This window comes from Euleptes europaea, chromosome 6 (assembly GCF_029931775.1).
Source record: "Euleptes europaea isolate rEulEur1 chromosome 6, rEulEur1.hap1, whole genome shotgun sequence".
NCBI lineage: Eukaryota > Metazoa > Chordata > Lepidosauria > Squamata > Sphaerodactylidae > Euleptes > Euleptes europaea.
This window is the reverse complement of record NC_079317.1, coordinates 39,082,777-39,106,049: the sequence shown is the minus strand read 5'-3', so window position 1 is coordinate 39,106,049 and position 23,273 is coordinate 39,082,777. Positions and strand designations below refer to the sequence as shown.

The 23,273-nt window shown below is 41.9% G+C and overlaps 1 protein-coding gene across 4 annotated transcripts in view; it reads right to left on the bottom strand.

The window, feature by feature from the left end:
- The window catches only part of RALGAPA1 (Ral GTPase activating protein catalytic subunit alpha 1), a 150,016-nt gene that overhangs the window by 71,152 nt on the left and 55,591 nt on the right, over positions 1-23,273 (bottom strand). For all 4 annotated transcript variants that reach the window (XM_056851781.1, XM_056851782.1, XM_056851783.1 and 1 more), the window contains 10 exons: positions 18,941-19,157; positions 10,673-10,849; positions 6,819-6,971; positions 5,099-5,292; positions 4,881-4,979; positions 4,630-4,785; positions 1,443-1,571; positions 807-932; positions 386-444; positions 76-184 (listed from right to left, as the gene is read on the bottom strand). In XM_056851781.1, coding sequence (XP_056707759.1) covers positions 76-184; positions 386-444; positions 807-932; positions 1,443-1,571; positions 4,630-4,785; positions 4,881-4,979; positions 5,099-5,292; positions 6,819-6,971; positions 10,673-10,849; positions 18,941-19,157 — 1,419 coding nt within the window. The remainder of the gene's footprint in view (positions 1-75; positions 185-385; positions 445-806; positions 933-1,442; positions 1,572-4,629; positions 4,786-4,880; positions 4,980-5,098; positions 5,293-6,818; positions 6,972-10,672; positions 10,850-18,940; positions 19,158-23,273) is intronic.

The window sequence follows — 23,273 nt, the reverse complement described above, 5'->3', positions numbered from 1 at the left end:
AGAAAAGCCCTAACAAACGTGCAGAACACCATGAGCAGCCATTTGACCGCCAAGCCCTATTTATTATGGGCTTACTTTTAATGAGGCACAGATCACGTTCAGGGCTTCCTTGATCTGGGGATGATGGGATTCATGCACCAGCTCTTCACAGATCCATATGCCAAGGCTACAAAGAGCAACACATCTGCAAAACAACAGTGGATGGCAGGTCAGAGACTGACTTCAACCTGGCTAAGCTTTACTGTTTAACTTCATTAAATTTATCCTACAGTTGGTATTGTCAGCAGAATAATAAGGGCCTCTTTATGTCAAAATATACCACTTTAGACATTAATTGAATACATTTGCCAACACATATTTGCCAATGATGTTTCCTTATCTGTACCTTGCAGGCCCAGATGGCTCCTCTCTTGCAGAATTTAATACTGTTTTGATGATGAGTTCCTAAAATAAGAATGTTTAAAAACCAGTCAAGAATGGGTGAAAGGACAGCAAATGTTCTTTTTATATCATCCAGATAAAGAGTTGCTCCCTTGGGGGTGTTTTAGCCACACACCTTTGCTGATTATCTTGGGCCATCCATCATTGGGCCCTGTAATCACTGCCTTCCTGCACAGCCATCACATCCCCTTACAGAGAGGAGGCCTGAATTGGTGCTTCCTCCTCCCACAAAAACAAACACTATATTAAACTTAATATTCTTTCCTATTCAGAAGGGAGATAGCCGAACTACTACTCAGATGAAAGATATCTGCTCAGACTATTTAAACTATTTAACCATCTGCTTAAAACAATTCAGCACATACCTTAACATCTGTGAACTGAGACATGACAATGTCAGGAGTGTTTGGGTGTAAAGCTGGGAGTTCACAATATAAATTGGGAAAGCAAACCAGAGAGCCTAAGAGAACTTGCGCTTCTACTCGTGGTGCCTAGTTAAAAGACAGAGATATAAACATTCAATCTTCAGCCCAAAATTAAATGAAAATTAAATATGCATAACTGCATTTTTGTAAGCATCTCATGTTATTCTGGCCTCTCCTCCTCTTCCATCTCCCCAAAACTACTGAAATTTCGATTGTAGCAGGGACCTATTTCTTTTGCTTAGATTGGACTTTGTAGACCTAAATATCACTGATGCTACCAAACACATGAATATACAGAAAATCTGTAAAGAAATGAACCTTAACACCATGTATCAAAAATCCAACTCGTGAGAGTGTGACATGTGTGCACACATCAAATGTATAGCTATATAATAATATTCTATATTTATTTAGCATGTCGTGTATGTTTGATTAGAGAACAGATGACATGACACTAAGATGGACTTCACAAGTAAACCTTGTATGTGGCATGCTCTTAACATATATCATAGGTATATACAATCATAAACAAGTCTACAAATCAACAGAAACACCTGAAACTGAACGATTACTTACATTAAGAAAAGATGATGCTGCCACTCTACCAGCTGCTATAATGAAGTCCATGATCAGTGTGGTAGCACCAGGCAAGCCAAGTGAAAAAAACTGAGGAGAACAGTGCTTGATGATCGTATTTACAATATCCTTGAAAGAAAAGAAGTATACGACTACTTATTAGACAAGTTTCTTAGTGTCCATAAAACACAGTTTGCTAAAGGAAAAAACCAAAATGACAAAATAACTACTTGAAAGCCTGTTTTAAGAGCATCAAACTTATTCCACATCATATTACGCTTTCAGTATCAATAATCTTCCTACGTTGCTTTTCTGTAAACTGTTCCAGCTTCCAAGTTTCTTTTCACAAAATAGAATATAAGGTTAATGCACTATATCACAATGATACTAACAGCCATATGTATGTGTGTAAGGTGCTATCAAGTCGCAGCCAACTCATGGCGACCCCTTAAGGGGTTTTCCAGGCAAGAGACTAACAGAGGTGGTTTGCCATTGCCTGCCTCTGCTTAGCAATCCTGGTATTCTTTGGGGGTCTCCCATCCAAATACTAACCAGGGCTGACCCTGCTTAGTTCCCAAGATCTGATGAGATCGGGCTAGCCTGGGCCATCTAGGTCAAGGCACCATATCACATATAAAAGTAAGCATCATAATGTCAACAATTTAATTCTATCTATCAAGATACTGAACCTTTATTAAACTGGAGAAAACTTAAATCACAGCTAAAATCAAACATGAAATTCAGGGATTTTATTGACTTGTCAAATTAAAATATTCTGTTAAAATACTTAACAAAATTTACATTTTATAGAACATATGTGTAGAGAGAGAGACTCATTCTTTATTAAACATGTTATATTAAATCAGCAAAAATTCTTTTAGGAGACTTTAATTGTCAGTGTATTAAATATATACAGATTCCAAAGCCATATTCTCTTTAGCCAGTAGGATATATCATGAACGCTAACTAAAGAACAGAATATTGTCGAAGGCTTTCACGGTCAGAGTTCATTGGTTCTTGTAGGTTATCCGGGCTGTGTGACCGTGGTCTTGGCAGGCATCTTCAGAGGCAGTAACACTGTGGCAGGCATCTACAGAGGAGTAACACTGAAGGACAGAGACACTGTCCTTCAGTGTTACTCCTCTGAAGATGCCTGCCACAGCTGCTGGCGAAACGTCAGGAAAGAAAATACCAAGACCACGGTTACACAGCCCGGATAACCTACAAGAACCAAAGAACAGAATGTTTTGTAAACAAGCCTAAACTTGTACACAAAGAAAAAAAATGTAATTACATTCCTTTGAAAATAATCTCACAAATGACATGTTGAGTACCAAGGCTGTCTGTCAACTTATAGATCTGCAGTTCAGCATGAGATGTCGAAGGAGATTCCTTACATTTGCTTTGTCTTCCAGTTTAAGGTTCCTGAATATTGTGATGCCTCCACTAATCTGTGCCAAAAACTTGAATGTGCCAGGTGTAATAAAGGAAATTTTTCAACTGATTGGTGGTTACCCTCCTCTTAAATACATAATAAAACTTATTTATGTCTGTGATGTCATTAGCCCTGTACATATGACATATTCCGGGGTGGTTTTTTCCTCCCAGTGTGCTCCCCCTGCAAATAGGATGGATGGGGGCATGTTCTTCAGGTGCCTGTAAAATTGGATCCCTTGGTCTATACAGGGCTATTGTGTCCTGTATTTCCTTGCTTTCCACAATGAACAGGGTTGTGGATGGGTGTAGAAATTCACAGTATGATGGCATCAGGACATGGGTAAATTTTACTACCAATTATAGAAGGGGAGACTGGCACAGAGCTTCAGTCTTTTCTAAATGTCTTGCTCTAAGGGCCAGTTTCACAGCATTGTCTTGCACCACAGGATTACTTGTGTATACACATTAAAATATTTTCCAGAAGTATTTCATAAATGTTCAAAAACTATCCCATGAACAGGATCTTATAGGAATTTCTGCTCACAGGAAAATCTTTGTTAGGCTGCAGATTATCCATTCTAAGGCAACATTCTCACATACATGCATGATGGGAACAAATCGAGAACTTATTTCATGAATGCAAACTGTCTAGTCAGAAATGCTTCCAAGCTAAACACAGCAATGAGAGAAAAATGGCAAAAAGCAAATGCAGTGCCGAACAGGAAAAGGGAGTAGAGTTTTCTTCTAAAATGTAAGCGTGCTGCTAACTCTCTAAAACAAGAGGAAATCTGAACAGGATTACTGGAACCATAGTCTCTTCATTTGCCAATGAACCTTAGATTTCTGGGAAGGTATTTTATTCAGCAGTATGACAGGTTCTTGGCAATTCTGCTGAAAAGGCACTGCCTTACCAGAACTGTTATAAATTGGTAATTAGACGGTTTAGCAAGGAGTAGAAACTATACATGAGACAAAAGTTTTAGTGCATTACCCTAAATTATTGTTCATTCAAATTTTGATAGACTGCCTAGAAGCCTCATATAACAATTACAAACCCAGATCCTGGGGTAGCTTTCAGAGACAAAAGACAAAGTAACAAACCTGCGTCTGGACCACAGCACCTTTGACTGCAGATGGACTCCGATTAAAGGCTCCTCTAAGCGAAATAATTCACTTCACAAAGAAAATTAATGTCTCAGGGAGAAGGCTAGTTTAGAACCTTTCTCCCTGACATCTGGTTTACTATGTGCAGGGATTTCATTTTTGTATAGAGGAACATCCAGTAATGAGAGCCTCGTATGCATCTTAAAAAGATATACTCCAGATAGTGATTTATCACTTCTTCTTGTGTGAATTTGGTCCCTGCCACCAGGCTGTAATTATTTAGTCATTTGAAGACTCCCCCCCCCAGGGGTTTAGGGTGCATTCTCAGTTTTCTCAGGGCAACCAAGAACTCCAATAGATCTAGTCAGCACTCCACACAAACCGACTATGCACCTAGAATATTTCCTAGGATTTCCTACAACATGGAGACTTTCTTCACTAGGTGGATCCATACAGAAACAGTTCCCTAAGGGAAGAAAGTTTAAATGCAACATGTGGAAGCCAATTTAATTTAGGATGGATTCTTAAAGTCAAAATGGCTTTTACTACTCCTGATGAGAATAATGTAATGTAATGTTTAAATAATCTCCTCAGTGTAATAGCCATTCCTTCGTGATTATTTTAAAAATGGGGGAACAACTCTTACCTGATCAATATGAAGTAGTCCACAGTGCATTATATTGTAGAAATGAGTTAAAAAGTCCCTGTTTGGGGAAACATCTTGTCTTCGCTTCATTGTATTACAAATGAGCTTATAAGCATGTAATTTGCCTTGTTTGTATTTATCACTCAACATGGTTGCCTAGTATTAAAAAAATGAAACCAGAATATTAATATTTCTAAATATTATGACAACTTTCTTTTGTTTTCTTACTGATTGGTCTATGCGGTATTTACCTTGAAAAGCCACGGAGTAAGAATTCTCAAAGGAGGAATTAAAACAGGTGGAGAAGGAGACATCATGTTATCAGCTGAAATGCCAAGATTATCCCTAATCTGGAATTATTCAGAAACACAACAGAAATGTATATTGAGGTAGATAAACAGTTTTGACTTTAAATAAAAATTATAGTCTTTCATGGCTGGAGAACAAGAGTATTTAACTTTTCAAATACCTTAGCAAGATTCTGCCAGAGTTCACAAAGATAATCAAAAACTTGGGCATGTATTTCAGGATCCATAATGGAATTGACATCGCCTAAAATGCCTAGCATTCGCCTCCACATTACAGTAGCGACATCTGCATGCCATCCAGTCAGGGTTCCTCCTGCCATCACACTACAACATTCAGATGGAAAATCACTAGTTTCTGTAACAAGAGAAAAAACACGCCATCAAGGTCAACGCTACTTAAAAGCAAAAAACATTAAGTGGAAGTAGCGCTTCTACATTACAATGTAATCCCTGTAAATTTTTGACATTTATATCAGATTTGCATAATGCTGAATCAATAGATCAAAATTCACAGTGAGAAATTTGCACACAGTGTTTTCTAAGAGTATTCCTCTCCAAAGCTTTCCTCAAATAGTGCTAAGTACTTTTAAAAATCCCTTTTAACGTCAAGAATCACTGTCTGGATTTGGAAGGAGAGCCATTTAAAAATGAATTTAGCGAGAAAAAAATAGGGTTCACGTGCACACGTGATAATTTCCCTTTCAGCATGCTCTCATAACTGAAGCTCCAAAAAAGCTTTAAGAAGTTGAGGGAGTTGGGTTTCTATGGGGCATTTGTGGATGGCAAGTCAGTGACATTCAGGAGAGAAAGTGAAATTTATGTGTTCCCTTTGAAACACAGATGTTGTATAAAGACATTTATTTATCATTCTGAAACAAGATGGTTGTTCGGCACCTCACAGGCCTGGCACTATTTGTAGATTTTGGGATGCACAACTAAAGAGTGTAAATCACTGTTATTTGCTAACTGTAATTTTACATTCCTTTTGAACTGCTGATTTATATTCTAGCGTTTGAAAACAAGAATTAACAGACAGTACCCACCCCCTGAAATAATGCATTCATTAGTCTGTTGGGCAAATATGACACATTCATGTAAGTTCAACTGAAGTGGCAAAGAAATGCTAATTTTAAACACTGGCACCCCATTCCTGAGGTTGCGGGCCGAATTGGATTAGGAGGTGGCATGACCCCTACGCTGTGTCCGTGGCACTTGCACCATCTAAACTGGCACAGACACCGGCATTAGGGCACTTAGGCCCGGTCCCCCTGGACTGCAGTGGCAGAGCAGCCCTCAGACGCCAGCTTGGCCTCCAGCAAAATAATGGAGAATCATGACCTGCATGTTTACACAGTGTAAGCCTATTCACACATCAGAGAGCCTGAGTAAAACCAATGCAAGGAAAAAGGACTGCAGCAGCCCACACCATATCTGGATCCACCTGCCCCACCCCTAGCTTTGCACACCAGCACTACATAATGTTAAACAGTATGCATAAGCATATAGTATGGGGTGAAAACTCTCAGTATGTACAATCTTCACTTTCCCACCAGTTTTGAAGGATAAGGATTATTCATTATGGGTGTAGATATGCATCATTATATCAAATACTTGGGGATCACACTAAGACAGGCACACGGGCCACAGTGTGATCTCCTCTGCCCCACGCAGCATTGAGTTTACCCAGTAGCTCTTGTGCTTAATCAATCATGTGTTTAAGAAATAAAGAGGATTATTTCTCAAAGCACAAGTTGCAACACACATGTTAAAAACATGACACACAGAATGCTAAACAGTTTCCTCTGAGAGCATCCAAAACTGAAAGCATGGCACAGGAAAGAAAAGAAAGGCTAATCTTAAATTCTGTATGTTAGATATTGCCTAGGTCATCTGGAGTCTGTAAAACGGAGTGATGGAGCTTCTCATCTAGCTGTAGATCTTTCTGTTCATTGTGATCTGCACTCAGAGTGGCAGGCGATGGTGTCTGGGACCGTGATCCAAGAGCAGACTGGATAGGTGAAGCACTTTCAGAACCTACAAGTAACATTTTAACTATTAGAATAAATTGTATTTATTTAACCTTTACTCTGATTGTCAAAGCACATTACTACTTACTTTGAATACTCAATTATGGCAAAAAGGAAAATGAAACCTTGAGATGGGAGTCTGCACTCTGATCTAGCCAACTTTGTTATTGATACTGAGATAACCAAATATTATTTATGAAAGAAATTGCTTCCCCCAAACCTTCTTTTTAGTGTATTATATTCTTTGACATTGATGTTAACTATAATATTAATCTGTTCCACAAGATCCAAGAAATCAAAGGGAAATTTAAAGCATGGTTAGACTTGCTAAAAGCTCAACATAGAAATACATCAACTGAACAGGACAAAATAAAGAAAAGATGGGTGGAATACACTGAAGAACTATACCAAAGAGATGAAAGGATGACGTCTGAAAAGAATCTTTTGAAGAAGAGTCTACAGTTTTAGAAAGTAAAGTGAAAGCAGCACTGAGAGCAACTAGGAGACACAAATTACCAGGAGTAGATGGTGTGGATATCAATAGAGCCACTCTAAACCACAGAAATTGAGTACATCAAAATCTTAATAAGAATATGTCAACAAATATGGAAAACAACAATGGTCCACAGACTGAAAATGCCCAATCTACATCCCAATTCCAAAAAAAGGAGATGTCAAAGACTGCAGCAACTATTGGACCATCACATTAGTTTCTCATGCAAGTTAAGTGTCGCTCAAAATCTTACAACAAATACTGTTGCAATATATGGAATAAGAAACGCGGGATGTTCAAGCTGGATTCAGAAAAGGAAGAGATGCTAGAGATCATTTTGCAAATTTACACTGGTTACTGGAGCATTGGGAAGAATTTTAGAAGAAAATCAGCTTGTGTTTCATAGATTACAGCAAAGCTTTTGACTGTGTGAATCATGAAAAGTTTTGGTTGGTTTTAAAAGAAATGGATTTGCCACAACATCTGACTGTTTTGATGTGCAACCTGTACTCCAAACAAGAGGCTACACACAAAGCCAGCTGGGTGACCCTGGGCAAGTTACAGCTCTCTTAGAGCTCTCTCAGCCCCACCTACCTCACAGGGTGTCTGTTGAGGGGAGGGGAGGGGAAGGTGATTGTAAGCCGGTTTGATTCTTCCTTAAGTGGTAGAGAAAGTCGGCATATAAAAACCAACTCTTCTTCTTCTTCTTATCAAATCAAGCCTGAACTCTCCCTAGAAACTACAATGAGTTAACTGAGGCTATCGTACTTTGTTCACATTATGGAAAAGACAATAATGCTAGGAAAAGTTGAAGGCAGTAGGAAAAGAGGAAGACCCGACATGAGATGGATTAACAAAATCAATGAAGCCACGGCCCTCAATTTGCCAGACCTGAGTACGGCTGTTAATGACAGGAAGTTTTGGAGGTAATTAATTCATAGGCACACCATAAATCAGAAGCAACTTGATGGCACTTAACATACACACATAATATTAATCCATAATTATTTCATCTAAGTCCCAGCTTGAAAGAGCAGCAGAAGCAAAATTAAGTCAGGACAGGGTTGCTACTTAATAGTCCTGAGGTCTAGTATACATTATATAACTGGACTTCCCAAAAAACATTTTACAAACTCCCTCACCACAAATGCCAAGGAAAATAGAGGACTGGTTCTCCTATGGCTCAGTAACAGGTTAAATAATTAAGCAGCAAAAGGTAGGCATAAATAGACATTTTTCGTAAGAAAAGGAAGTAAACAGAAATGACTGGGGATTGTACTGGGACTGGTGATATTTAATGTGATTCATAAATTATATGTAATTAGTTGTGAACCAAGTTTATGATAGCACAAAAGTATTCAGAATGGTGAAATCCCAAGAAGAATGAAGTACTCCAAAAGGACCTCTTAAGTTGGGTGTACGGAAAACAAAATAGCAGATGTGATCCAGTATAACTGCAAATGACTCACATTAGGGAAAAAATCCTAATCCTGAATACATGCTACCAGAACTGTAACCTGCTATAACTACCTTGGAAAGAGCCCATGGATGTGGTGGAAGTCTCATTTACCGTTGGTATAGTCACACTTAAAAAAATGTTTTCTAGTTTCTCCATCTCAAAAACAGCATTGCAGAGAGCATCAAAAAGCTACACAAAAGGGCAGCTAAAACAATCCAAGGGTTGAAATAACTTCAGTATGTTTTATGGGGAGTGCCTAGCATAAATCTTCTTTACAAATACACACCTTCCTTAACTGAAAAAACAATGAAGATGGGACATGACAGAAGTATTATCAGATTATGAATGGCAGAGAGATCTTTCCCTTTGTTTACTAGAACACAGGCTCACCCAAATACATTGATTGGCAATACATCTGGGACAGACAAAAGGAAGCACTTACAGAATTTGCTGGCATATGATGTGATGATAACTACCGGCTAAGGAAACTTTAATAGGGATACAGAAAAATTTGCGGAATATAGCACTATCGGCAGCTAAAGCAATGATAGCTGTTTCTGTTCCTGTTTCAAAATCAAAGAGCCTGTGTGCCCCAAATCACCTCAGTGAAACTTATCAACAGCATCCCCACTAACACTTAACCCCAGGAAGATTTTTTACATATTGCCTGTCTAATACTGAAGGCACAAAATATAAAAGCAATGATAGCTGAACTGAACCTCCTTCTTTAGTGCCTGTATACTTCTGAAGAACAAGTGTTGAAGGAAAACATAGGGGAAGGCATCACCCTTCATATCCTATTGTATTTACCTGAATGGAAGATGATGTTGAATGTTAAGATGCCTAGCTTAAAATATTATGAATTAACGTTTTTACCGTACCTAACTTGTATGCAAAGAGGCAACCCCCTCTTTTTTTTATGGCAGCCTCCCCCCCCCAACAATCCTGCAATGGAGTAAATGCTGTAGTTATAAGCATTTGATTGGATACACCTGGAAACAAGAATGCTGGACTACAGGGATCATGGTCCGATGCAGCAAGGCAATTCCTTATGCGTATCAATATTTATTTCACAAGAATCAAACATTGTGCATCAAATTCTTGAACTGTGTTTGAACTTCAGAGAACTTGAAGTATCTTTAGGGTTTGGAGAGGGAAGCTGCTAAACAGGAAAAGAACTAATATGTGTGCAGCCATATCATACATGTGCATCTGGATCATGACTAACTTTATTTTTTAATGTGAAAAATATAATATTCTACTTGTATTCTACACTACATATAATTTAAGTTCAATGAAACCAGTAGCAAATCAGCATTCATAAACACCTTGCTTTGCACCAACCTACTTTCGTGATACACCACATTTCTATCAATTCACTTTACAATGCTTCTAAGAGAAGGACTGCAACATTCCGCATGTAATCAACTGTACAGCAGCCCTAGGTTCAGACACATCTGCCACCTACTGACCACCTCCAATGTTACACTGCTTAAATGATCACTTCTGTGAAGAGTTAAATGTGGCTGAGTTAATGAACAAAGTTTCTAAAAGACAATATTTTACATGGAAACAGTCTCTCATGTAAGTGTATGATACAAATCTTAGAAACCTGAAATTGTAATGTTAGCAAATCAGCACAAATCTGTGTTAGTTAAACTACATAGAAACATATACAGAAATTGCACACCTTTGCTTTTTAGTACTGGACAGCAGAAATATCTACACTGGGTTTGTTTTCAATGCACAACCTTACCAGTAATGGTTGCTACTTCAGCAGACAATGGTTGTTGATTGAGACTGCTGGTTTCAGAATCAATGTGAAGCGTAGTCAGACTAGCCACCTCCTGTTCGTCAGCGCTTTGCTGAGGTCCTGAACCTACATCAGACTCCACAGAAGCTGCTGTGCCACCCTCAGGAGCAAAACTGAAATCTACAACAAAGAATAAAAGGTTAAATGTCCAATGCTCAGATCCAGATCAAATGTATAGCTTTTACTCACTTCAGAAACATAGGCTGTTACCGCACTTTTATTCCCAGCGATGTATTAAGAGTTTGAAAACGTTATAAAAAATACTGTTCACACTTTGTTTGGCCCCTTTAGCTGTGAAGACATCTTCCAACCATTTATAAGCCGTGGTATCCAAAAACCGTTTTAAAGCGATGTTTTTTATAACATTTTCAAACTCCTAATACATTGCTGGGAATACAAAGTGAAGTAACCCCCATAGTTCTCTGCTTTTGTAGAGGCAGAAGTGGGTACTTTACCCTGCCTTATTATGTAAAGCAGAAATATATTGCATGTCTAAAGGAGGGCCAATCCTAGATTTGTTTTCTTACTCTACAAAGGAAATGCACTCTTTCCTCTCTCTCTCTCTCTGCCCTCAACCCCTAAAAAGGAATTAAAATTACCACCAACTCAAGGTGAGGCTTTTTACAGCTTGCTTGTGCCCTGCTTGCACAACTCAAAGGTAACCCTAAGTAAACACTATACAGGTTGAAAAGCGGGTGGCAAAGGGCTAGCTCCTCTTCAGTCCCTCCATCTCCTCACATTCAGGGAAGTAACTTGCTTATTTCTACCACCTCTCTTCTTTTATTTCTACCCAGGGAAGTTGCAAGAAATGGGGAGGGGCCGTGGCTCAGTGGTAGAGCATCTGCTTGGCATGCAGAAGGTCCCAGGTTCAATCCCTGGCATCTCCAGTTAAAGGGACTAGGCAAGTAGGTGATGTGAAAGACCTCTGCCTGAGACCCTGGAGAGCCGCTGCCGGTCTGAGCACACAATACTGACTTTGATGGACCAAGAGTCTGATTCAGTATAAGTCAGCTTCATGTGTTAATCTCTAACTGTTCCAGCAGAAAACAAACTTTCAGTTTCCTATAATTCTCCTCCTTCCTAGACGGAAGAAGTCTGGAGCATACTTGGGAATCCTAAGCAAACCCATTTTATGTAGCCAGTACACCATGCAATTGGCTTCCTTCTTGTTCCTTCTTCCTGCAGTCATACAGATCTAATTGCAAAAGCAGAGGAAATAATGTGGTCCTTCCAGTATAAATACTGCTTGGCCACCTGCTAGGAGACGATAGGACAACAAGCTGTTCCCAAATTGAGTAGTGAAAATATTCAACAAGCAGACTGCAGAAGCTGTGGCCAATGTGAAGATTCTCTGGTAGCAGTTTACCCCGGAGAGACAAAATAAAAAAAAAATAGAGACATGGACTAGCTAAGGGTACCGCCAAAACAACTGAATAGCTAGTGCTAGGAAAACAGAGTTGCACTTACCTGTAACTGCTGTTCAACTAGTGGTCTTCTGTGCAGGCACACATGGGAACTGCGCTTGTGCAGGCCAGTTGAGGAGATTTTTAACAAGCTTCTTAGCGAGGTATATCTCTTTAAGAGCGTTCTTCCCCCCTCCCCTCACCCCATGCCCGAGCCTAACGGCTCTTCCCGCCCAAATGGACATGTGACAAGGGGGAGGGGGAGCGCTCTTCCCTCAGTTCTCCTCTCGCCGCCGTGGAGAAGCTCAAATGCAAGCATCCAACAGCCCACAGCGGGGATGGAGGGGATGTGTGCCTGCACAGAAGACCACTAGATGAACAGCTGTTACAGGTAAGTGCAACTCTGTTTTCATCTTCTTGGCTTCTGTGCTGTCCCACATGGGAAGAACAGCAAGCTTACTTACCATGGAGGCGGGTGTGAGGCTGTCTACTGTACCGCTAACTGCAATACAGCTCTTCCCACAGATGACTCTGCTGCTGACACAACATCCATCGAATAATGTTTGAGGAATGTGGAAGCAGAGGACCAGGTGGCTGCTCTACAGACATCCCTGATGTCAACACGGGCTCTCACTGCTGCAGAAGCTGCCTGCGCCCTGGTGGAGTGTGCCTTGATCGAGAGAGGGCAGTCTCTCCCTGTGGCCAAATAAGCCATTTTAATGGCATTTACTACCCACCTGGACAGTGACTGAGTGGACACTACCTTACCTTGGTTGACTCCTCTAAAACAAATAGAGGTTTTTATCCTTTCTAAACTCTTGTGTCCTGTTTAAATAGAACAGAAGGGCTCGTCTGACATCTAGCGTATGCCAGGTCCTCTCCACGTCCGATTGGGGAGTGGGAAAAAACACTGGCAGTACCAAATCCTGCCTCAGATGAAAATCCGAAACTATCTTGGGTAGGAAATCAACACAGGGTCTTAATACCACCCTGTTGTCATGAAAATTGAGGAACGGAGGGTCGTGCCTCAGCACCCTAAGTTCACTCACCCTACGGGCTGATGTAATAGCGACTAGGAATGCAGTCTTAGCTGAGAGGGTGGCCAAGCTGCAGGTTCAAAGCCATGGGTTCAAAGGGGCGGCACATCAAGCCCTTAAGAACCACCTGTAGGTTCCATTGAGGAACTGGGGGCCTGACGGGGGGGGGTGTGCAGATTGTTCAAACCCCTCAGAAATTTTTACAGTGTACATTAGAGAAAAGGGACCCTTGATTTATGCCCCTGTGAAAAGCTGATATCGCAGCCATATGAACTTTCACAGAGGAATTGGCCAGTCCCCCTTGATTTAGAGAAACCAAATATTGCAAGACCTGTGGAAATGGGCAAGACAGGGCATAGGCCCCTGTCTTTTGCCCAGTTTGAAAATCTACTCCACTTATAGCCATAAGAGTTCCTCGTGGATAGTTTACGGGAGGCCACCGAACCTCTGCTACTTGTTGGGGCCAAAGATTCAGGGACCCACCAACCATGCTGTCAGGTGCAGAGAGGCCACATCATGGTGTAATATGTGACCCATTGAGATCAGGTCTGCCCAGCAGGGGAGGTGGATGAACCGACCCCTCGCCAGTTTCCACAGCACTGGGAACCACGGCCTGGCAGGCCAGCAAGGGGCTCTGAGAATAGCCGAGGCCTATTTCCCTTTCAATTTCCCTACTACCCTGTTGAGCAGGGGAAAAGGAGGGAATGCATATATCTTCAGGCCCCGCCAGAACATTTGGAATGCATCCCCAAGTGAGCCCCTGTCCCTTCCTGCCCTTGAGCAGAAAGACTGGCATTTCCTGTTTTGCTGAGAAGCAAACAGATCTGAGGCCAACCCCAGACTTGGAAAATTGGTGACAGGTAGCGGTCCTTGAGGGACCATTTGTGCTGTGAAGATAATTCCCTGCTGAGGGCATCCGCTTCTATGTTGGAAGTGCCCGCAATATGGATGGCTGTGACAGAGGCCCTGTGAGCGATCACCCATTCCCACATGGCCGTAGACTCGAGGCAGAGGGTTGAAGAACCTGTGCCCCCTTGTTTGTTTATGTAATATTTTTCTGAAGTGTTGTCGGTGGCGACCAGTATCCTCTTCCCTGACACGAGTTCTGTAAAAGAAGCAAGGGTAAACTTGATGGCACGAAGCTGCATGGACTCATGAGCAGACCAAAAACCACTGACCCTCTCTCCCGCACAATGAGCCCCCCCATCCCGTGAGTGACGCGTCAGAGAACAATTGGATGTCATGTGGGAATACTCCAAACGGGACACCTTCTCTAAGGTTGGCTTCCACCCCCCACCAGGTTAAGGAGCGGAGGACCATCCTTGGGATAGAGTTTCTTGTACTGAGGGTCCACATTAGGTGTGAACTTCCACAGGAACCAAGACTGTAAGGGTCTCATGCGTAGCCTAGCATGAGCCACCATTGATGTCGTTGATGCCATTAAGCCTAGCAGTTTTTGAATTTTAACCGCCTTCTGGTGCCTACATCTCGTAAAAGCGTTAAGCAACCATCTAATGGAGGTGATTCTGGAGAGTGGAACATAAGAAAGGCCCTGCTGGATCAGACCAAGGCCTATCAAGTCCAGCAGTCTGTTCACACAGTGGCCAACCGGGTGCCTCTAGGAAACCACTAACAAGACGAGTGCAGCAGCACCATCCTGCCTGTGTTCCAATGCACCCAAAATAATAGGCATGCTCCTCTGATACTAGAGAGAATAGGTATGCAGCATGACTAGTATCCATTCTAACTAACAGCCATGAATACCCCTCTTCTCCATGAATATGTCCACTCCCCTCTTAAAGCCCTCCAAGCTGGCAGCCATCACCACTTCCTGGGGCAGGGAGTTCCACAATTTAACTATGCGTTGTGTGAAAAAATACTTCCTTTTATCTGTTTTGAATCTCTCACCCTCCAGCTTTAGCAGATGACCCCGTGTTCTAGTATTATGGGAGAGGGAGAAAAACTTGTCCCTGTCCACACTCTCCAAACCACGCATAATTTTATAAACCTCTACCATGTCTCCCCTCATCCGCCTTCTTTCCAAGCTAAACAGCCCTAAACGTCTTAACCACTCCCCATAGGACAGTTGCTCAAGGTAGGCACTCCCTAGGGAGGCGTCTAATTCCACTCCAATAAAATCAATTCTCTGCACGGGTGTCAATCTAGATTTTTGGAGACTGATGACCAGACCCAGACATGCCAATGTGTGCAATACCGTCACTACCGTGTCTTTAAGGGACTCAGGGGAGTCTGCTACCAGCAGCCAATAGTCCAGATAGGGGAATATGGTGCAACCCCTTTCTGCCAAGTAAGCCACCACCACTGCCATGCATTTGGTGAAGACCCTCGGAGCAGTGACCAACCCAAAAGGGAGCACAGTGTATTGATAAAACTTCCCATCACACTGAAATGTGAGGTACTTCCTGCAGGCCCTATGTATGGCCACATGGAAGTAGGCATCTTTTAAATCGAGCACCCCAAACCAAGCCCCCAAGTGGAGAAGGGGTAGGATCTCGTGCAAAGACAGCATCCTGAAGGAGCAAACTCTGAGGTCTTTATTGAGTTGCCTCAGGTCCAAAATAGGATGTTTCCCTCCGTCCTTCTTATCTATCAGGAAATACCTGGAGTAAAAACCTGAATGAAGGTCAGAAGGGGGGACTTCAGTAATCGCGCCCTTCTGCAACAACTGGCTGACCTCTTGGCTCAGCAGGTCATGGGCCTGGGAAGGCAGGCCATGCGGTGGACCGCAGGGCAGGAATGAACGAAAGTCTAGATAATATCTAAACTTTATTAACGATAAAACCCAAGAGTCAGAAGTAACAGAACACCAACTATGCCAAAAAACAGACAACCTGTCCAGGAACTGCAAAATCGAGGCCTGAGTCACCTGAGCAAGTCAGGGAGCAGACTTTTTTCCAGAGGATCTGTCAGGGGGAGACTGGGGCCCCTTCCTGCCCCTGGGTCTATTCTGAAATCTTTTATTATGGGTTGAAGGATAGTAAGGCCTGGAAGAACCCTGTTGGCCATAGTTATATGGATGATATCTAGGCTGCCTACCCGCGTAGGGAGGCTGCCCCTGCCTGGGGTAGTATTTTTGCTTATAACTAGGTTGGAAGTTCTGCTGGGTAATACCTAAGTACCTGGCGTTAACCCTGTTCTTCCTCATTTTATCTAGAGTCTCATCCGTTTGCTCATGGAAGAGACCTTGCTTATCAAAAGGCATATCCTCCACTTTGGCCTTGGCGTCTTGTGCCAGATTAGATGAACGCAGCCAAGAGTGGCACCTTAGTGCAACTGCAGATGCCATGGATCTAGTGACCGCATCTGCCACATGTCTTGCGGCATTAAGCTGGTGCCTCCCCAGCCTGTAGCCTTCACCCTGCAGGGCTTTCCCACAGACCTTTTTTCTTCGGACAGAAGGTCAATAAGCTGTTGGAACCCCTTCCACAGGAACATTTGGTATCTGCCCATCATGGTGAAGAAACTGGCCACTCTCAAAGCCAGTGCACCTGAGGAATACACCTTTCTCCCCAGGGTTTCCAGCTTCCTTCCCCCATTATCAGAGGGGGAGGATTGGGATCCAGATCTATTTTTGGAGGCACATGCCTCAGTAACTAAAGAGCTTGCCGGGGGGGTGATGGTATAAAAACTCAGCCCCTGCCTCCTTTACCCTGTATAAATTCTCAATTTTTTAAATGTAAGGAGCGACCGAAGCAGGCCTTTCTCAGATTGCTTGGGCGATGTCTAACAACCTCTTTACCATGGGTAGGTGGATTGGGGCGGACTCAGCTGCATACAGCACATCTATAATGGGGTCAGAGGGCTTGGGCTCTGCTGCCCCCACCTCAACCCCCAGGGACCTTGCCATGCAGACCATCTGGTTGTTATATGATTTGAGGTCTTCCGTGGGTGACACTGGAGAAGGGTCTTCCACTGCCTCATCAGGAGAGGGCATCGAAGTGGATTCTGAGTCCTTGTCAGAGTCCGGGTCTTTATAATCCCCATCATCCCCGTTTGAAGGGTACCCCTGACCAATGTCCAGAGCTGACCTCTGAGGGGCCGAAGTGGATGGTCCCGGCGAAGAGTCACGATCCCTCCGGTGACGGGACGTCTTGGCAGAGGGGGACCATAGTCCGTAGTCGTAGCCCCAGTTGTTGAGGACAACATGGCCAGAACTGGTGAAGGTGGGCCCATAGGCCATACGGGGTCGCACCTGAAGGGTCACCCGAAGCCAGACCCACATCCCTAACTGGGACGTCAAAGTCCTCGTCTTCAGATGAAAAACGGGTGTCCTCCAGCTGAGGCGAGTGGAGTGCGGCCAGATCCGAAGCATGGCGCCGAGGAGATCTTGGAGGTGACCTGCCCCTTGGCTCCAACGATCGACGTCAAGGCAAGGTGGCTGGAGTCGAGTCTCCCTCGACTGTCGTCGTTGCCCCTTCGGAGGCAATCTGGAGGGGGCTTGGCTCCGATGTGAAATGGAGCTTGGACCTGCGTCCTTCATGACGTCACCGGATCGGCCCACCGGCGTCTTGTCGCTCTTGTCCCTTTTTGGTGCCGATTTTTCTTTCTTAGTTTTTTTCTTTGCCTTTTTTCCAGAAGGCTCAGACGTCGCCTGTTTTTCAGAGGGCTTGTCCTGAGAGGGACCCGGCTCGGTTGGAATGGAGACCACGGATGGGGCTTTAGGTTTGGCCAGTTGGGTCGATTTATCCAGAGCCTTCAAAGTCTTTTCCCCTAGGGAGGCTTTCAAACGGGCCTCTCTCTCCTGCCTGGCCTAGGGGGTAAATAGACTGCGCGCCTTACATGACGAGGGGATATGGTCCTCGCCCAGGCAAAAGAGGCAGTCTTCGTGCTCATCGCCCTGAGCCATCTTGGAATCGCAGGCGCGGCATTTCTTAAAGAGGGCCATGCCTCTGAAGACCGTCTCGCCAAAGAAGGAAATATTTTACCTCACCGAGTTATCTGAGGAAAAACTCACGAAGCTCAATAATATTCGTCCTAACTCCACGGCGGCAGAGAAAGAACTGAGGGAAGAGCGCTCCCCCTCCCCCTCGTCACATGTCCATTTGGGCGGGAAGAGCCGTTAGGCTCAGGCACGGGGCGAGGGGAAGAATGCTCTTAAAGAGATATACCTCGCTAAGAAGCTTGTTAAAAATCTCTGCAGCTGGCCTGCGCAAGCGCAGTTCCCATGTGGGACTGCACAGAAGCCACGAAGATGAACAGGCTGTGTGCTCCTTAACCAGTGCAAGGGATGGCCTTGGCACTGTTTTCTAAAACAGCATCAATATTAAATGCAATTAAAGCATTAAGTGCTTAGGCGTCAATTTCAGACATCTTAGAGGTCATGTAGCCAGAGCACAGTTTCCATAAATGCCTCCACTCTTTAAACCACATACGTTTTACACAGCTGTGATTTCAGTGAGATGAGGACAAAAAGCATTTCACTGTGGCTCACACTTCTTTAACAAACCTGCTAGTGGGACATTCAATCTTCACAATGACATTTGTTGAACAAAACTGATTAAACAAACAAAGAAATATGCAGTAGATCAGGGGTGTCAAACATAAGGCCCGCGGGCCAGCTCTTGAGAGCTCTTATCCGGCCTGCAAGCCAGCTGAGGCAGCCCCCCCCCCCTCACAATCTGGACTGGCAAGGCATGGCTCGGCCCAACCAAGTGACATTTATGTTATATCCGGCCCTCATAACAATTGAGTTTGACAGCCCTGCAGAAGATGTTAGAGATTCAGGAGTGACTGCATGTGGAAATACTTGCTTTCAAACTTGTGGCCATCATACTGGAAGGCACTGAAGGAGTCAGAATGGCTGTCCGAACTGACAAGGTCACTGCTGCCTGCACTGGCTGGAGACGTCCACTCAGAAGGCACTCCTGGGTCATCCACAGGCCGCATCTGGCTCTGTTTGTTTAGTATGTCAGGAAGGTCTTTCGGAACTTCTAGGCTTCCTGGACTGCTCCCTCTTCTCGTCACATTCTAATTGAACATTTAAAATAATTTAAGAAAAATGTCTTTTACAATCCAAAAACATTTTCATACTCCTATTTCAGATTCAAAGATGACAAGAAACAAACACTAAAACGTATCAAGCAATTTTAAGTTGAAATCTGCTTTTTTCAAGCAATGACATATTTTCCCAAACGTATATACTATATAATAACAGTGATCATTTTAATTGGGTTATTTCCTTTGTTTAGCTCCCCCCACACTAAATAATACAGCTTCAGTCTAATTACACCTAATAAACAAATGAATTTTTTTTTTACAAACAAAACACACACACATTTAAGTGGAACCTATGATACTCAATATGGATCAGGAATAAAACAAAACTAGACAGCTACAAAACATTAGCAAAATATTTAAAATAAATAAATTCTAATACTTCTGCACTTGCTAGCAAAAGGCTGTCAGTACAACGGCCCACAAGTGCTACTGAGCCTCTTTCCTGATAGTTCTGCATTATCTTTTCCCTCACTTTTTTGTTACAGCTTTTATCCACCCTTCCTGTCTTATTTTTCTTGATGTCACTGGCCAATCTATTCCATTCCAACAGTGGGCCTATATGGGTAGAGGAGTGCCTTTGTCTCTGTCACCATTTCACTGATCAATTTTAAAATAGATACTAGTTAGACTAATTATTTAATGATATAGGTTGCAATCTTGAGGAAACTTTCCTGGAAGTAAGCCCTATTGAATTACATGGGACTTACTTTTGTGTAGACCCACCTAAGATTGCTGAAATAGTAACCTGAAATTTGCAACAAATAGAAACCTATATACTAATATTGAACTGCCATGTTTTGTCTAGATGTAATGTTAAGATATTACCAGTTTGCTTATAATAAACATAACATGCCTCTAGTCTAATAAAGGCACAAAGTTTTCATCTAATGTCCTCTACCTTTACTATATTCATATATGCAAATGAAAGTTCTGAGCATGTCCACCTGAAGTAAAAGTTCCCAGGTTAGGTAAAGGCTGGTTCACACTTGAGTGAAACATGGAAGTGTATAGTTAGAATATCAACTGAGAAAGAGACTTGAGGAGACTGAAGATAGCTCTCTGTCAGGATATGATAAGAAGGTATGTGACAATGGTGTTAAAAAGGTAAAGGTCCCCTGTGCAAGCACCGGGTCATTCTTGACCCATGGGGTGATGTCACATCCTGACATTTTCTAGGCAGACTTTGTTTACGGGGTGGTTTGCCAGTGCCTTCCCCAGTCATCTTCCCTTTACCCCCAGCAAGCTGGGTACTCATTTTACCGACCTCAGAAGGATGGAAGGCTGAGTCAACCTTGAGCCAGCTACCTGAAACCAACTTCTGTTGGGATCGAACTCAGGTCGTGAGCAGAGCTTGGAACTGCAGTACTGCAGCTTACCACTCTGCGCCACGGGGCTCTTGACAATGGTGTTACCTAAGGACTAAGGGCTAAGACTCTAATGAGCCCTTCCTCTTTCTGGAAGACAGAGAAAAGGGCTCATAAAATAGGACAACTTGAAATTAGCTGGTGGGGGGAAATTCAGTGTCCCTTAGGCTACTTTGCTGGTGGGGGGAAATTCAGTTTGCTGCATCACTACTCATTAATAACTTTACTTTCTCTCTATAATGAAGTAATTGAAGAAGGCAAGATTCCTTCGTCCTGGCAGGAAGCACATATTTCTCTGATTCCAAAAGAAGGTACAGATCAATATCTTCCCCAAGCTTACAGACCCGATTTCATTGCTGAACACTGACTACAAAATTTTTGTTTCTATAATTACTAAAAGATTTCAAAAATATGTTGGTAAATTGGTACATCCAGATCAAACTGGCTTTATCCCGAAGAGACTTATGAGAGACAATGTACGACTGATCCTCAGTGCAATTAAACACATAAAGTCTAAATCATTAAAAACTGCAATTATTTTTTTAGACGCGGAGAAAGCTTTCGACAACGTCTCTTGGCATTTCATTTCTAAGACTTTACAACAAATAGACTGTGGAGATACTCTTTTAACCATTTTTAATGCCATATATTCCGTGCAGAAAGCTCGTCTTCTGATAAACGGCTCACTCTCAACAGAATTTGCCATCACAAAAGGTACAAGACAAGGCTGTCCATTATCTCCACTTCTTTTTGATTTATCACTGGAAATATTTTCGAACTATATAAGAAATGATTCAAAGATTAAAGGTCTTACAATAGGAAACGAAGAACACAAAATTAAAAGCTATGCAGACGACGTTGTTTTAATCTGTCAGAACCCCGGACAAACACTTCCACAGGTTTATAACCATATTATGGAATATGCAAAGCATTCCGGTTACAAATTGAACAAGACAAAGACGAAAATTATGACCTTTAACACTACAACTGATGAAGATAAACATATCAAAGAAGTTACTGGTTGTCAGATTGCCAAGGAACCAGTTAAATATCTGGGTGTCAATATATCTCCACAGAATAAGACACTTTTAAGGTCAAACTATTTGAAAATTTGGGGAAAAATAGAAAAGGACTTAAGTCAATGGTCAAAGATGAATATTTCTTGGTTGGGTAGGATATCGGCGATTAAGATGAATGTACTTCCTAGATTGAACTTTTTATTTCAATTTTTGCCGATTGAAATTCCAGATAGAACAATAGAAAGTTGGCAAAAACAGATTAACCGATTTGTTTGGAACGGGAAAAAACCAAGAATCAGATTGAAAGTGTTACAAGACGAAAAGAAAAGAGGAGGTTTAGCATTACCTAATTTTAAATTATACTATCATGCCGCCTGTTTGACTTGGATTACAGAATGGATAAAGCGCCCTAACGCCAGACATGTTATTTTAGAACGAGCGGACCTTGGACAAGGTTTCCACAAAGTTCTGTGGGACTCTACAACGAAAATCCGAAAGGATAAAATACCAGAAGAAGGCGATGTGAAAATAGCGTTACTAAGAGTATGGAAGAAATACAAAAAGAGAATAAGTCCCTCTCCACCATCCATTATGTCTCCAGTTGAAGCTTATCACGATGATGTTAAATTAAAACCGGGCGTTCATTTTACTTATAATTGTATGATCAAGCCCACAGGAGAAATTAAGACCCTGACCAATCTTCAAGAAGATTTTCAAAAATTGAATTGGCTGACTTATTTACAACTGAGGTCTAATTATCCCCAACCATTTCGTGAGCTAACAGAATTCGAGCAGATAACATCCAAAAATGACTCACACTTATTAGGAAAAATCTATAAGCTTCTTCTGAAATACGAAACAGAAGAGGAACAAGTGAAAATCAATATGATAAAATGGATGCAAAATTTTGGAGAAATGATTAATATGGATTTATGGGAAAAACTTTGTACTTCCGAAATGAAATACACCGTCTCTCAAGAAGTGAGAGAAAACTGGTACAAAACATTTTATAGATGGTATTTGACTCCTAATATGCTTTCTCAGATGACTACCCCTGGAAAAAAAGGTGCCTGTTGGAAATGCCAAGATACTGATGGTTCTTATTTTCATGTCTGGTGGACATGCTCAAAGATACAAACATATTGGAAAAGACTTCATCAAGAAATTCAGTTAATGTTAATATTAAGCTAACTTTTGACCCCAAATTCTATCTACTCAGTATAGTGCCACTGAATTTACCTGCGAAATTTCAGGACGTTCTTAAATATGCTACTACTGCAGCTAGAACGGTTCTTGCAAGAACCTGGAAACAAACCCACATACCCGAAATAGAAGACTGGAAAGAAAAACTATTGGAATATGCTAGCATGGCTAAAATGACTTTCGAGATTAATTCAAAATCTACTGAATCTACAGAGCAATTTCATAAGTGGATGTCATTCTACACCTATATGAATTCTAGTTAATTGAATGTAACATGACGGTTATGTAATATTCAATTTGTTATACACAATAGTAATGTAATCTTAGACTCTTATACAATAGAATACTAATATAAGTAATAACAGAATGACACAATGTAACAGTTTTTTTAGTATAGAGAATGTCTCTTAATATACAATCGAGCTTATTTTTTATTATTGTATTGTTTTTATACTTATAATATTCAATCCCTTCTTTTTTTTTCCTGTACCCCTTCAATT